Source organism: Pangasianodon hypophthalmus, chromosome 5, assembly GCF_027358585.1.
Source record: "Pangasianodon hypophthalmus isolate fPanHyp1 chromosome 5, fPanHyp1.pri, whole genome shotgun sequence".
Classification (NCBI taxonomy): Eukaryota; Metazoa; Chordata; class Actinopteri; order Siluriformes; family Pangasiidae; genus Pangasianodon; species Pangasianodon hypophthalmus.
Window position 1 is genome coordinate 19,468,474 of NC_069714.1, and position 15,745 is coordinate 19,484,218.

General features: G+C 38.3%; 1 protein-coding gene across 3 annotated transcripts in view; it reads left to right on the plus strand.

The window, feature by feature from the left end:
- The window catches only part of slc4a10b (solute carrier family 4 member 10b), a 47,731-nt gene that overhangs the window by 4,534 nt on the left and 27,452 nt on the right, over positions 1-15,745 (plus strand). For all 3 annotated transcript variants that reach the window (XR_008301795.1, XR_004578238.2, XM_053234320.1), the window contains exons 3-5: positions 12,455-12,536; positions 14,246-14,389; positions 15,380-15,518. Coding sequence is in view for 1 of the 3 variants with exons in the window: in XM_053234320.1 (XP_053090295.1) it covers positions 12,455-12,536; positions 14,246-14,389; positions 15,380-15,518 (365 nt within the window). In the remaining 2 variants the exon portion in view is untranslated. The remainder of the gene's footprint in view (positions 1-12,454; positions 12,537-14,245; positions 14,390-15,379; positions 15,519-15,745) is intronic.

The following is a 15,745-nucleotide window of genomic DNA, read 5'->3' on the forward strand; positions in this document are numbered from 1 at the left end:
GTATATCTTTTTTCATTTTTTAAAGGATAAAAACATGTAGGATATGTACATCCAAGGAGATGAGCTAATAGAACATTTTTCTGCATATACTAATTCAGAAATGCTCATTTATTCTTTAGACAAATACAAATTAATATAGTCCTTAGAGATATTATAAATTCTAAACCAAGACTAACCCTAAGCAGTGTAAAAAATAATCAGTGTATAATGATAGTGCACTTGGGTACAGTAGATGTAAGTGGCCATCTTGATTCGGTCTGAATAGAGACTGGAGTTAATGCCTCCAGCTGTCTGGAGCCTCTCCAAACTGAAAAGACGGATGGCGCTGTGGAGCAAACTAGGTTAAGATACTGAGAGGCACAGATCTGTAGAGTTACTGCATCTTTTCAGAGACTGAGTGAAAGTCTCGCTGCTTGATTCCAGGGCATGTGGAATAAGCTTCTCTTGAGAGGGCTGGCTCGGCATGAAACTTTCAACCTACAGAAATGGTTATGTGTAGAAGAGGAGTTAAAGGGGTTAATAGTGCTCTGTCAATATACTTCCTGCTAAATTCTCATGAAATCAGAAACATTTTACTGTTTAGAAAGTGTTTGAGTTAAAATCGTTTCTCCTTTTTAGAGTTTAGAGACTAGCTGGGTAAAACTGTCTTTCTTAAGACAGTGACTGTTCAGTGTTCGTCTCACTCTGCATAGCATAGCTGCATAGTCTTTATTAATGCTGTTTGGTAAAGTTGACATCTCTGCATGTCCTACTGTCAGGCTGTAGTAAAATTAGGGCCACACCATGTTTTTCACATAGCCAGTTGTGATATGTCTGATGTGTATGGGGATGCAAGAGGAGAGAGATGGTGATTCATTTTTAATTCAGTCCTTGAAACATGACACAGCGTGAATAATAAAGCTGTTCCTCAACTGTCAGTGAAGCAGCCAATATTCCAGTTTGCAGTAACAATGAGTCCGAATATAATACAGAATGCTAAGTAGCCTCAGGAACCTGGCAACACTGAAACTGCTACAGTAACTCTTTCCTTCAGGAGGTCACAAAGACCCTTGCTTCTAGACACACTCTGAGTCCATTGTCAGTGTGTTCATACAGCTGTTCATGTTAGCAGGCCTTTAGAAGAGCTAGAGCTCAGCAAAGTTACTCTGGCTTCAGCATATTTTACTGCTATAAGTTCTTCTCATCATTATGGTGGCACATAAGTGTAAAACACCTAAACGAACCAAAAAAGCCGTTGGAAATCAGAAAATGACAATGGCAAAACCAAAACCACCACAACAAATGTGAAAACACAACAGCAAAATACAGGAACACATCAACATTAACTCAAAACAGAAAAAGTAGGTCCTTATTGAAAATCACATACTCGTTGCTGATTGGTTACAGTGTGTGTCAATCTGAGAGAAACCATGGAAAATGGAGAGCAAGAGGATGTTTACAGTAAGATGTAGTATGAACCTAAATGAAACTACTGATGGTTTTATTCATGCTTATTTATTCATATGAAATAATATGATGATATTTTAAATATACCGTTAAGTTTGTGGAGCATTAATTTGAGTATGGGAACTCTGAAAACCCACCTAAAGCAAGCCATGGTATTCAGAAGAAATAATTACTCTTCACTATAATAACATAAGTAACTTTACTTATGTTATTACTTATTTAAATTGTTCTTCCTAGGCTAACCAGATAACAGACTGAAAAAGTGCAGTTCTCTTCCTTTCGATAGTCATATTCATATTCATAGTCATGTCCGATCTGCAGCAAACAAGTAATGTTCAATAAGAATCAAGCCTTTCTGTTGAGTAAATGTTGTTGTGTTTCTGATTTGCTGTTCCGTTTTTGTTTTGCCCTTATAGGCCACCATACATCATAACTTACTAGGTGGATATGTCTTTTGAATGATTTGCTTAGAATACTCTCTCATGCTAATGTTGCCCTCTATGTCCAACATATCTACACTATAAAGCGAGCTGTGAAGCAATGCAGTGAGCCTCTCTGTGTCTCAGTGTCTATATTACAGATACTTCACCTGTTCACCTGACCTGCACACTGCAGCTATTCTGAGCTAATAGTGCTGATGGCTGTATGGCATGGATTGCACAGAGTTGAGAGTGCTTTGCTCTTTGCCTTAATAGAGAACTGTAATATAAAAGACTGAGAGAGGGGAGAGGCAGGGGTAGATTTCGGATGATTCTCTGACTGGTTGTGAGCAGAAACTCCCAAAGTGTCCTTGGGAAGGAGGAGAGCAGAACTGAATGTGGCAGAATGTAGGTGGTTACCTGTTTAAAGCCCCAGACTCTACTAGGTCAAGAGAGTGAGAAAGAGAGTGAGTGAGTGAGTGAGTGAGTGAGTGAGAGAGAGAGAGAGAGAGAGAGAGAATGAGCACAGTAGATTAATATCTTCGATAAGACAGTGTGCCAGACAGTGTGAAGGCACTCCAGCTCAGGTGTTGCAGTTAGGTGTTGCACATACCTACGCTTACACAACTGTCTGTTCTGACTGACTGTCTGCTTGGCAGTCATGAGTTTGGACCTCTACAGCAAGCTCCAATCACAGGTATGCTGACACTACTGCACTTGAACCCAGAGCTGGCTGTAATTTTTTGTATTTGTCTGACATTTTACTTTTGCTAACATGGTTCAGTACTTGACTTAAGGTCATTTTCTCATGTTGAGAAAAATTTGTTCCTTCAGGTCAGCTCTATGAATGCCATTTAGTAGTGACCTAGAGTAGCCTTGTGTGATATTCAGCAGCAGCGTCTTGTTGCAGCCTCTTTGTGCTGCATTGCACTGGTCATACGGAGCACTGCACTGCACAGAGAGCAGACTGTAATAGCACATGGAGATTCACTAACACAAAGCTGTTTTCCCATAAGCTGTATGCTTTTACCCAACAGTCACTGTTTAAGAGGCTTTGTCTGTGGGTGCATCAAAGCAGTTGTGAAGTCTGAGCTTTAATTCTCTTAACCCCTCCTTCCCATACATAGTTCAATCTTTTAATAGCCCCAAGGCTTATAAACTGATTGTGTAAATGCATGAAGCTTGAACTAATTTGGGTAAATCAATTCAAATTTCACCATTTCATGAAATGTCAAACTGACCTATTTTCAAAATTTAGACAACGATTGCATTCTCCTAGATGTGGCACTGATATCATTAAGCTCAGTAGTTTTGTCTGTAACATAACGGTATAAAAGTTGTAGCTTTGAACTGATTTCGTTCAGCCTGTAAAGTATTGGATTTATTGGTCTGTAGAGTACCATGTGTAGGCATTGGTCTGTAAAGCACTGAATATATACTGTATGTTCTTGGTTGGTCTGTAGTGTACTGATTGTAGGTCTGTAAACTACTGGATTTATTGGTTGGTCTATAAAGTCTGAAAAAATATATGGTCTGTAAAGTACTGGACTGATTGATTGATCTGTATAGTACTTTGTTAGTTTGCATAGAACTGAGTGTTGAGGTTGGTCTCCAAATGAGTCTGAATTGATTTCAACCTCACATAAAAGACAATCAGCAAACACAGCGTCTACAACACTTATGAGAAGTGCTTCTAGTTCATTCAGTAAAACATTGAGGGTTCATTTGTTTAATTCTAATTCTGGTTTATTCTAATTGATGCAAATGAGTAAGAAGACTATGTTAATGATTAATTATTTTTGACATAACCTTTTTTAAGATTTGGTCCGTAGTATGGGTGTTGTTCTGTTGAGTACTGAGTGTAGATATTTGTTTGTAGAGTAGTGAGTGTAGATGCTCATCAGTATAGTACTGAATATAGGTGTTGGTCTGTAGAATACTGTATGTAGGTGCTGGTCTCTAAAGTACTAAATTAACTGATTGGTCTGTAGAGTATTGAGTTTAAATGTTTGCCTATAGCATGCTGAGTGTAGTGCTTGTTTGTAGAGTACCTAATGTTGGGGTTGATCTCTAAAGTACTGTATATAGATGTTGATTTGTAGAGTACTGAGAGTGGATGTTCTCATTTATTGGTGGTCTGTTCAGGATTGACTGTAGGTATTGGGCTGTTTCTAGAGTACAGAGTGTAAGTGTTATTCTGCTAAGTACTGAATTACTGGTTGGTCTGTTGAGCACGGTTGGTGTTGGTCTGTATCATATTGAGTATAGATGTTGGTCTTTAATAATTTTAGGTGTTGGTCTATAATGATTTTAGGTGTTGGTCTATAATGATTGTAGGTGCTGGTCTGTTAAAGCATTGAGTATTTGTGTTGGTCTGTAAAGTATTCACTCTAGGTGTTGGTTTGTAAAGTACTGGACTTATTTGCTGTGCTAATTTGCACAGCTGTTTTGTAGATTACTGAGTATAGGTGTTGGTCTGTTAGTGCTCTGAATGAGTCTGTATGATTGGGATTAAATGGTCGACTATAGCTAATTATGTTCAATGTTTCCATATTGCCAACAAACAAGCAATTTTATTAATTTTATGAAGTGAATTGGAGAGCTACACAACAGCTGTTGTGGAGAGAAGCACCTCAGGAGTGGGAGTAGTAGTAAGCACCCACTGATGACAACAGACGTGACTGATGGGTTACAATGAATGCTGTTCCAGGATCAACAAAGGGATGTTGATGTAGGAACATTTATTACTTGAGGAAATCACATTTAGAATGCTGTTAATAAATTTAACACCTGGTCCTAAATCATGGAACGATTTCATTTATATATACGCAAAATGCAAAATGCAAAGGCATTTGATTTATGGGAAGGTCTGTTTTGTTCAATGATTGATTTGACTGACAGTGTTTTATTTTAGACCATCAGTATTTGTTCTGTTCATACATTATCTCAGTATTGATTTCAGGACAGTGGTGTCGGCATTGCGAGCACAGAACTATTTATAGGCTGAAATAGTGTCAGCGTTGTCCTCACCTACAAACAATTTAAACACACACACACACACACACACTGTCTTACTGTCCTTGCGAGGACCTTCCAATGACTAATTATTAATGCAGCTAATTAATGCTATGGATGCACCTTAATCTAATCCTAACCTTAACCTCAGTATTTTTTAAAAAAAATAGGTACCAGCCAAATGTTTCCACAAGGTAAAACCTGTTAATATCCTTAATTAATATACTTGTTTTTACAGCCTTTTCAAAAAAGTAAGAGTCTGAATATTTCCTTCTGGTTACTGAGGTTAAGATTATGGTTAGGTAGACTGTGGTTAGGTATGTATAGCTGTAGCATTAATTAGCTACATTAGGCCATTGAAAGGTGCTTACAAACATGGTAAAACCAACATACATTATTGTGTGGCATGTGTATATTTTATGCCTAGCTGTTACAGAGTGGGCTGAAACTGTGTCACGATTTCCAGTAGCTTCATCCATCTCACCCTCACTGCAGGATAACACTTATTGCTCTCTCATACTGTCCTCCATTTAATTCTCTCTCTCTTTTTCTCTCTCTTCATTCTACAACATATAAAGCATCCTATCATAACTGATGCCTTCGTGAACTGAAATGATGTCTTCTCTATAATGAGAGTGTGTGTTCGCTAAGATGTTTATGTACTCGTGTGTATTTGTATATCTCTGTGTGTGTGCAGTGCCATGTGTCTGCAGGAGACCACTCACTGGCTGTAGTTGAAAGGATTACACAGTGGGAGTGTATGCAGAATGTCATAGAAAAAGGACACTTCTTGTGGCATTGGCAGTACGTAAGCACACGGGAAGGAGGAATAAAAGGATTAGCTCTCATACAGATTAAATGTCATTCAGTTTTTTATGGCATGCAAAAGCCATATGGCTGAATGAAAGCCTCTGTGTGTGTGTGTGTGTGTGTATGTTGGATGTGTCTGACTGTTGGCATCTCATCCTCTAAGTATGCAGTATCCTTTTCCACGTGTTGGAATGGTTATGTGTTACAGAAAGTACAGTAAAGTTAATGTAACTCCACAGTGCTGTATCAAGGCCACTGTTACAGGACTAACACAAGTAGTTGATTACAATGAAAAAATAGAAAAATTAGGAGAAATAGAAGGGAAAAACACTAAAACTACTATTTTACTTTAGTAAAGAGACACATTCTCTATACACACACAATGAGCAAAAAGCAATGCAAAAGAAAGCAATAATGATAGAATGCCTGATATGTGTGTGTGTTTGTGTGTGTAGAAGCTTGGAAACGTATGGTGAGAAATGCACTATATTGAAAAACATATGTGGACACTTGACCAATCACAGCCATATATGCTTGTTGAACAGCCCATTATAGATTTAGTTCCACTGTGCTGTTATAATAACCTCCACTCTTCTGTGAAGGCTTTCCACTAGATTTTGGAGTGTGAATGTGTGGATTTGTGCTCATTCAGTCACAAGAGCATTAGTAAGGTCAGGCACTGATATAGGGTGAGAAGGCCTGGCAGGCAGTCATCATTCCAATTCATCTCAAAAGTGTTCAGTGGGGTTGAGGTCAGGGCTCTGTGCAGGCCACTTAAGTTCTTCCAGTCCAACTTTGTAAACTATGCCCTTATGGACCTTGCTTTGTGCACAGGGGAACCGTCACAAGTTCCAGTGAAGGGAAAATCTTAATACTACAGCATACAGGCATTTTTGACAATTGTGTGCTGCAAATGGGCCCGCATATAGCTATGATGGTCAGGTGTCCACATACTTTTGGCCATGTAGTGTATATGGGAAAGATATACATATATAACATAAGGTGTGTTTTCTCTGCAGTGTGAATTGCATGTTGTTCAGTGTGTGTGGGTGTGTGTGTGTGTGTGTGTGTGTGTGTGTGTGTGTGTGTGTGTGTCATTAGAGAAAAAATTAAAGTAAAGAAAGTAAACTAAGGAAGTTGATTAAATTGGCCATTTATCATTATCATATCATTTATCATTATCTGGTTTTTAATCCTTTTATTGCACATGACACACTGAAGAAGTAACACTGTGAATAGAATATGCTTGGATAAATTTAAACTTCTGCTACAGTTTCAAAAAGCAGAGGAAATTAAGGTTATATACAATCAGATCTTAGCAACTGGGCTGGTAACATTCTTTCTTAGAAATTGAAATTGGTGTTCTCTCCACTGAGAAAGTAGTCCTATCCCTGAAAAGATGAATTATAAAATTTAGATCTTAAGAAATATGGATAAAACCATTTTTAAAAAAATATTAGATAGACATCATGATTTACAGTAAATTATATGAAGATCCTGATACTGAAGACCTTAATACGAAGGAAAGGAGGCCTGAAAATGCAGTATGAAATTATTGGACAGGATGAGAGAAGGCTGTGTGAAGGAGGCGTGGGTACATCATGGCAGGATGTGAGTCAGCACCTGTATTGTGTGGTTGCTGGTGGACACACTGCTACTTTGGGAGTACTGGCATTAGCCTCTTAAATTACATTTAGGATAATCTTTACCTCTAGAGGTCTGTTTTAATGGGCTGCTCTGCTTTTTTGTATACTCAGCACTAAATGCGTAAATGTGTGTACTTGTGTTTCAGTTTCAGAAGGCTCCACAGGGGATCAGCCAGGAGGAAAATGATGTTTAAATATTGCTCATGAGTGCTCATGAGTGCCAGATTTGCATGATAACGAGGCTTTCTGAGGACAGTGTCTATCTCTAGGGTAACCAAGAAAAGTCTTAATCCTTGATTGATTGTAATATTCAATTTGACACAGTGCTGCCAACTTTCTAAAGTGGCTAATATTTGTAACAGGTGTGGTGATCTTCCACTATCTTATGTCACCCAGAAAAAGATGGATTGCCCTTCTGGTTCCTCTTAATGTTTCTTCCTCATGTTGTCTCAGTGAGTTTTTTCTTGCCACTATCACTCATTAGGGATCTAAATCTGCATCTGGATTTCTGTAAAACTGGTTTGTTAAAAGCACATAAAATAAAATTGAACTGTAGAATTAACTGCGATAGACTGTCATCAATCCATTGTGGATGAATTCTCCCACCTTGCACCTAGTGTAAATCCACCTCGACATTGAGCAGGATGAAATGGTTACCAAAAATGAATTAAATTGAATTGAACAGAATTGAGGGGACATGAGGGTTAAAATTTTGTGATATGGCAGAATACACCGATCAGACATAACATTGTGACCACTGACAAGTGACGTGAATAATATTGATTATCTCGTTACAATAGCACCTGTCAAGGGTTGAGATATGTTAGGCAGCAAGTGACCAGTTGGTTCTCGAAGTTGATGTGTTGGAAACAGGAAAAATGGGCAAGCTTAAGGATTAGAGAGACTTTGACAATGGCCAAATTGTGATGGCTAGATGACTGGGTCAGAGCATCTTTAAAACGGCAGGCCTTGTGGGGTGTTCCCGGTATGCAATGGTTAGTACCTACCAAAAGTGGTCCAGGGAAGGACAACCGGTGAACTAGCGACAGGACCAGAGCTATTGAAGAGCTATTGTAGCACAAATTGCTGAAAAGTTAAAGCTGGCTATGATAGAAAGGTGTCAGAACACACAGTGCATCGCAGCTTGCTGTGTATGGGGCTGTGTAGCCACAGACCTGTCAGAGTGCCCATGCTGACCTCTGTCCACTGCCAAAAGTGCCTACAATGGACAGGTGAGCATCAGAGCTGGACCACGGAGCAATGGAAGAAGGTGGCCTGGTCCGATAAATCACATTTTCTTTTACATCATGTGGAAGGCCGGGTGCGTGTGCATCGTTTACCTGGGGAAGAGATGGCACCAGGATGCACTATGGGAAGAAGGCAATCCGACGGAGGCAGTGTGATGCTCTGGGCAATGTTCTGCTGGGAAACTTTGGGTCCTGGCATTCATGTGGATGCTATATTGACATATACCACCTACCTAAACATTGTTGCAGACCAGGTATACCCCTTCATGGCAACGGTATTCCCTAATAGAAGTGACCTCTTTCAGCAGGATAATGCGCCCTGCCACACTGTAAAAATTGTTCAGGAATTGTTCAAGGAACATGACAAAGAGCTCAAGGTGTTGACTTGGCCTCCGAATTGCCCAAATCTCAATCGAGTCGAACATCTGTGGGGTGTGCTGGCCATCAAGTCCAATCCATGGAGGCCCCACCTCACAACTTACAGGACTTAAAGGATCTGCTGTTAATGTCTTTGTGCCAGATACCACAGCACACCTTCAGGGATCTAGTGGAGTCCATGCCTCGATGAGTCAGGGCTGTTTTGGCAGGAAAAGGGGGACCAACACAATATTAGGCAGGTGGTCATAATGTTATGGCTGATCGGTGTATATCTACATAATTGGTTAATGCTGACTATAGACATTGCATGGCTTTCTTTTCACAAACTACCATCATTTATCACTCATTCTGCCAGTTATCATTCACTTCTTTTGCTACCAAAACCTCACTGCCATCACCTATAACTGCATTAAATAAAATAATTTCAAATAATTTCAATTTAATTAGCTGTTTTAGCGGGCATTTAACTTGTTCCTGACTACTGCTATGTATCTAATCACGATGTGTCACTAGTATTTGAAATGGGATGTGCAAACAGAATAGTCATGCAACAGTATAGTAAAATACTAAGAGCACTGAAAGTCACACTTATATAATTGCCCTTTACATATTGGAGATACTATAAATGTATTAACAAATAAAACTATCCATTAAATTATTGCCAGCAAGATTTAATTCAATTTAATTTGTGTATCTCTAACTAATAGTGGCCCAGATTATATCACTGTGAACCATCCTTGTGCCTCATTCTGTGCTGCATATATAGCTCCCCAAAGTACTTACAAAACAGGAAATGAGCAGCTGACTAGAATTCTGGGCACACTGACCTCTGCTGGTGGGGAGGGTTATTGTCTTGGGTCGTTGTGACGCTGCAAACCATGTATTGTCCTGTCTAGGTTACCTCATAGTCTTGATGATGAAGTATGAACTTCAAAATAGTGAAATAATGAATCACAAGGCTGGGAAAGAGTGAAAGGTTTCAAGGATAGGAGACTATCTGATTACATTCTGCTTAAAGAGACTGACCACATGAGTAACCATGGAAACAGTCTTTGGATATTACAGAGAGCATTCATTTGAATAGACTACTGAAAGAGAATGTAAAAGGTCAAAACGGATTTGAATGTATAATTATCTTTATCAGTAAGTAAACAGAAAGATGTTAGCTTAAAGAGAGAGGAAATGATAAGTGTATGCGAGTATGGTATTTCTGTGGAGCATCTTACAGTGGAAATAATTAGAGATTAGGGTTCCTTTGTCCTTTGAATGCAAAGTTACGTAGGGATTTGTAGGTTAATTTATTGTCCGAATTTTACTAATACTAATCTGGGGGAGTATATACAGTATTCGGTAACACTTTACAATAACAGTACATGAATAATAATGCACTAATACCTGAATTAATACTTACTCAAACATGAACTAATGATGAGTTAATGCATGTACTAATCATGAACTACTGAAGAGCTAACCTTAACTGTGACAGGAGTCTTATGAATTCATGCGTGAATAATGGCCACCTTAAGTACATGTTAGTACATGTGTGTTGAAGTATTAATTAACATGTAGGGTAAACTAAATCAACCATGCTCTGTAAGAAAGAATATGAATTAAATGTGCATAATTTCAAATTGTTTATATAATTTGCCATATGCAGCTGCGTACACAAACATCACTGGATGTCGCTGGATTACTATCGTAATTTGCTTTGATCCTCCTTAACGAACGTAGAAAGACGAATGATAATAATAAATACCAGTAATTTCATCTCAACCCATTTTGCGTCATTCTCCATCATTTTCGGACTAAAACACCAGAAAATAATCTTATAGAACACTGGTTTTAAATGTTAATAGATAATAGCGTCTGCTAAATGAATACATGTTACTGTGTTTATTTCACATTTGTGGACAAAAGAGCAGTGCATCGGGCCCTAACCACCCAGAGTATGTACTGGTACTACAGTGGGATTTGAAGAGAAATGGATGGAGAATGATGCAAAATGGGTTGAGATGAAATTACTGGTGTTTATTATTAGTGCGTCTTGGATCACTGTAAATTATTAAAGTAATCCAGCGCCATCCAATGATGTTTGTGTACGCAACTGCATATGGCAAATTGTATAAACAATTTGAAATTATACATGTTTAATTCATATTCTTTCTTATAGAGCATGGTTGATTTAGTTCACCCGTTAATTATTTAATTAACTATCAAACATGTACTAACATGTACTAAAGGTGGTCATTATTCATGCATGAATTCATAAGGCTCACGTCGTAGTTAAGGTTAACTCATTAGTTCGTGATTAGTATATGCCTTAACTCATCATTAGTTCATGTTTAAGTAAGTATTAATTCAGGTATTAGTGCATGATTATTCATGTACTATTACTGTAAAGTGTTACCCAGTATTCAGCTACAGTATCAATTTAAAACAGCTGTTACCTTGGAGTAACCATAGTGTTGTACCTGGTGAACATCTAAAATAAGCCTTATGAACTGTCTGACTATATCTGCCGACTGTGGGAGGGCATTTACTACTGTTTAATTAGCACTACTTACAGATGACAGATGTTCCCAGTTCATCTGCACTGTATAATTGCATTTTTTTCTGTGTCCAAGTAGCATAGAGTTGTTAGAACCATGATTACCATCTAGTGGTGTTTCATTACTTTTCTTAGTAGGTAATGTGACTACATCCTGCAATTCTACAATCATTCATATATCATCAAGTCTACAAAGCATATGTCTTATATACAGTATATAAAAGCTTGTTATCATGAAATCTATTAAATATATTAACATGGTTATGATGTGGATTGCCAGTATCAGATAAGGATTGTTTGTAGTTTTGTCATCGGGTCTATTAAATACCCCCCATGTTTTTGCACGTTTAGGAACTGTTTTAGAGCTAAAAGAATTGTGAACTACAACTAAAAATAAACTATGACTAAAAATAAATGAACACCTGTAATTAGGGTAACATTGTGTTTCTACATGGCTCTTGACTCTGATGGTCATTTTATCTGGAATGGTGTATTCACAGGAATACTGTATTACCTGATTAATGCCTGAAGATTTGTCTGTATTATTTCATTGTTTTTAATTGGTCTTGATTTAGGTCACCGGCAAATAACAGAGTTTTATCTTTGTTTTCCTAGTGGCCAGATAATCAAATTATCAAGATGTTTACATGTTATGTTGAATAAGTATCAAGTGTGTCATATAAAATGCACAATGATATATAGTAACCGCCCATGCAGAAGCCTTGGAAGTGTGTGTTGTCATGTGGTGTGTGTGACCTGGGCAGCACATTGCTTGTGTGAATGTGAGAGTTGGATGAGAGCCATGGGGCTGGCAGAGGGAGAAAGAGCAAAGAGAGCAGCATGAACCCGAGGATCTGTTATATCCTGACAGTGAGGATCATGGCTGACTGTACTATATTTCTCTCTCTCTTTCTCTCTCTCTCTCTCTCTCTCTTTTTCTCTTAGAGAGGTGATGAGGAAGCAGTGGTGGACAGAGGAGGCACTCGCTCTATGCTGAAGGCCAATTTAGAACAAGAGGAGCTAGAAGGTAATAACGGAAAGTGAAATTCTCATGCACTATGTGGGCAATCCACATGAGATCAGACATACACATGCACAAACACACACATACTCACACATTCACACATACATCAGTGCAGAGATGTGATGGTGAGTGAGAGAATGAGAGAGGGAGAACATGTGTGGGTGGAACTCAAGATCACATCGCACCAGCTCAGGCTGACATTACCAATATAAACTTGTGTCTGAGAGACAGAGAGAGAGAGAGAGAGAGATAGACAGACAGACAGATAGATAACTGGATAGAGAGAGAGAGAGAGAGAGGTGTTTGTGTGTGTTACTCATGATACATGAATAGAAGGGGAGGTTACATGGATGGTATATCAGGGTTAAGAGCATTTCTCTTGAAAAGGAAAAAGGCAGAAGAGAAGATGGCAGTAATTTCTGACGTCAGCAAGCGAGCTATTTCTGCATCTTGCTCTGTCTCTGTGAGAGAGAAGAAAACCACAGTAATGGTTTTATTTGCACATTTATTATATAAAACATGTAACACAATTATACTATCTCATTTTAAGTTGGGGAAACATTGACCATCATGTTATTAGTGTTTTTAAATTTGGCCTTAGCCACCTACATGTATCCGAAATAATGATGTGTTTCTATTTCTGTTTCCTCTTTTTTTTTTTTTTTTTTTTTTGGTAAACGCAGTTCCAGCTTGTATTTGTATGCACACAGCCAGATATTTTTTCTTTCTTTCTTTTTTTAATGAATTATTACTGTAAAAACTGCCTTATGTATTGTAGTTGCTAGTAGTGTGTCATGACTATAGTCTATGGTATATTCTCTTTCTCTCTCTCTCTCTCTCTCTCTCTCTCACACAACATCTAGCCTTTTGGAGTATAGATAGTGCAGGTTGTCTAGTTTGTTTGTCAGGTTGTCTAGCTTGTGTGCTCAGTGCTGCAAGTATAGGTCAGGCTTTTGCTTAGTGTTCCTGTCTCACTTTATAGCGTAAGATATTTATAACACTGCACTGACTGTTAGTGCCTTCCCACTCAATGCTCTCCCTCTGAGTCAAAGCAAAATAACAGGTTTAGTTACCACTCTCTCAAACCCAGTGGCTATGTGCGTATGTGTGTGTGTGTTAACATCATAGCTGTAGTGATTAATACGAATACCATTAATTATTATAATAATTGTATACAAAGCACACATGTAAATACCCCAAAAAGATTTGGATTAAACAGAAATAAGTATGTGTCAGCCTGTGTGTGTGTGTGTGTGTGTCTGTGTGTTTGTTGGTGGCAGATGTTAAAAAGGCCTAAGGCCTAATTAAATTAAAGTGCTACAGAAAGTGACTATATAATTTTTGAATGTGACTCACATGAAGGCACAGCTGTTTCCATTCACCTTTGTGAACTGGAGATGTCATGACTCTCAAATCATTCCAATCCGGATTAAAGGATTTAAGGCATGCTATTTATTATTTACCTAAATTGTCAATACCATTAAAATATTTTTCTTTTGTTACATTCTATAATGGTATTAAATTGTGTGGATGAACTGGCATACTGGTATTAAACAGAGATGATACATTAAACAGGAAGTTTAATCCTCTGTAGTAAATGACATTTAAAATGGATCTGTCTCAACAATTTTTGATTTTCACTTTTAGTCAGGATGGTTTTTTGAGCTGTAGTGTTGTGCGCTGATCACTTCAGTGTCTGTGTTTACACCCAGGTCACAGAACATTGTATATCGGGGTACATGTGCCTCTGGGACGCCGAAGCCACAGACGCCACCGCCATCACGGCCATAGACACAGGAAGAGAAGCAGGGAGAGAGACTCAGGAGTGTGTGATGGACGAGAATCACCTGCATATGGTAATCATTCCTTCTCATTTCTCTGTTCTCTAAGCGCTCTGTCTGCCTCTCTTCCCATCATCTCTAAACTACTCCATTTTTTTTGTCTGGGTTCCAAAATACTAAGCAGCTTTCTCGCTGTGCTCAGTGTTCCTTTACCCAGCTGCTGCATGTTTATGAGTCACTCCTCTTCCTCTGTAAGGATGTCAGTAGCATGGCAGTTAAACAGTAGGAATAATGCAGTTTGCAAATGAAACAGAATAAATAATGGGCAAGGGCTTTGTAAGCTTAGTACTGGCTAATGATTACTGTATGTGCCCAGTTTGGGAATTTTCATGCACTGAGACATTTGTGTTTATGTAATTGACCTAGTTATTATGTAGGTTTCAAAATGTATATTTCAGAGTTGCTCTGAAATTCTGTTTCTTTTGAAAATGGGTCTTACTTCTGTGAAGTGATGGATGGTCACAGTATTGATTGGGAGGGCTAAAAATGTTACTAGTATATATTAAGGTTGCATCATTTTATATATATATTTCAAGTACATAATCATGCCATGTCTCTTCCAAATAACAAGCATAGTCAACAGAAAAGCTGTGCTTGCCTTTACCTGGCACTTTTGTTTAAACTACAAAAACATATGGTTTTGTCATTTGTCTCCTTGTCTTATTTGTACTTTGATTGGACAGTGTTTGATTAGTCTATTTACTTGTCGCTCCTCCAAAGCCATTAAAAAATCACTGATCAAGAAAGCAGTGGTGATGTTCTTGGGTTCATAAAAATCAAACACAATCCAATTGAAACCATTTGTTCAAAGCAAATAAGACAACATGGATGTCAAAACTGTAGCCTTAATTTTATGTATTTTATGCATTCAGGGCTTAACCCTGCTAGCCTGTTTGTACTAGCTGCTCTTGCTGATGCGCTCTTTCACAGCTAGGCTTAGTGAAGTTAAAATGCTGCTGTTCGTAACACATTGCCAGCCTGCTAAAATCACATTCTGTGTTGCAGACACACCCTCTCAGAGGGTTCAGTTTCTGCTGGGAACTGAAGATGATGATGAAGAGCACATTCCACATGACCTCTTCACTGAGCTGGATGAAATCTGTCTGCGTGATGGAGAGGATGCTGAGTGGAGGGAGACAGCTAGGTAACCCATCATATGTCTGTCACATTGGCAAGTCAGTCATGTGATCAATAAATTATCAATAAATTCATAAAGGTTTCAAGAAACTTTTGTGATAATTTTATTTTGACCACCAATTATAAACTTTACTCAGGTACTCGCTTATTAAAGCATGTAAAAAAAGTAAAGAAAGTAAAAAGCTGTGTCAGACTGACAGGATGGTGGAGATGAACGCAGGTTCAATCAGATAA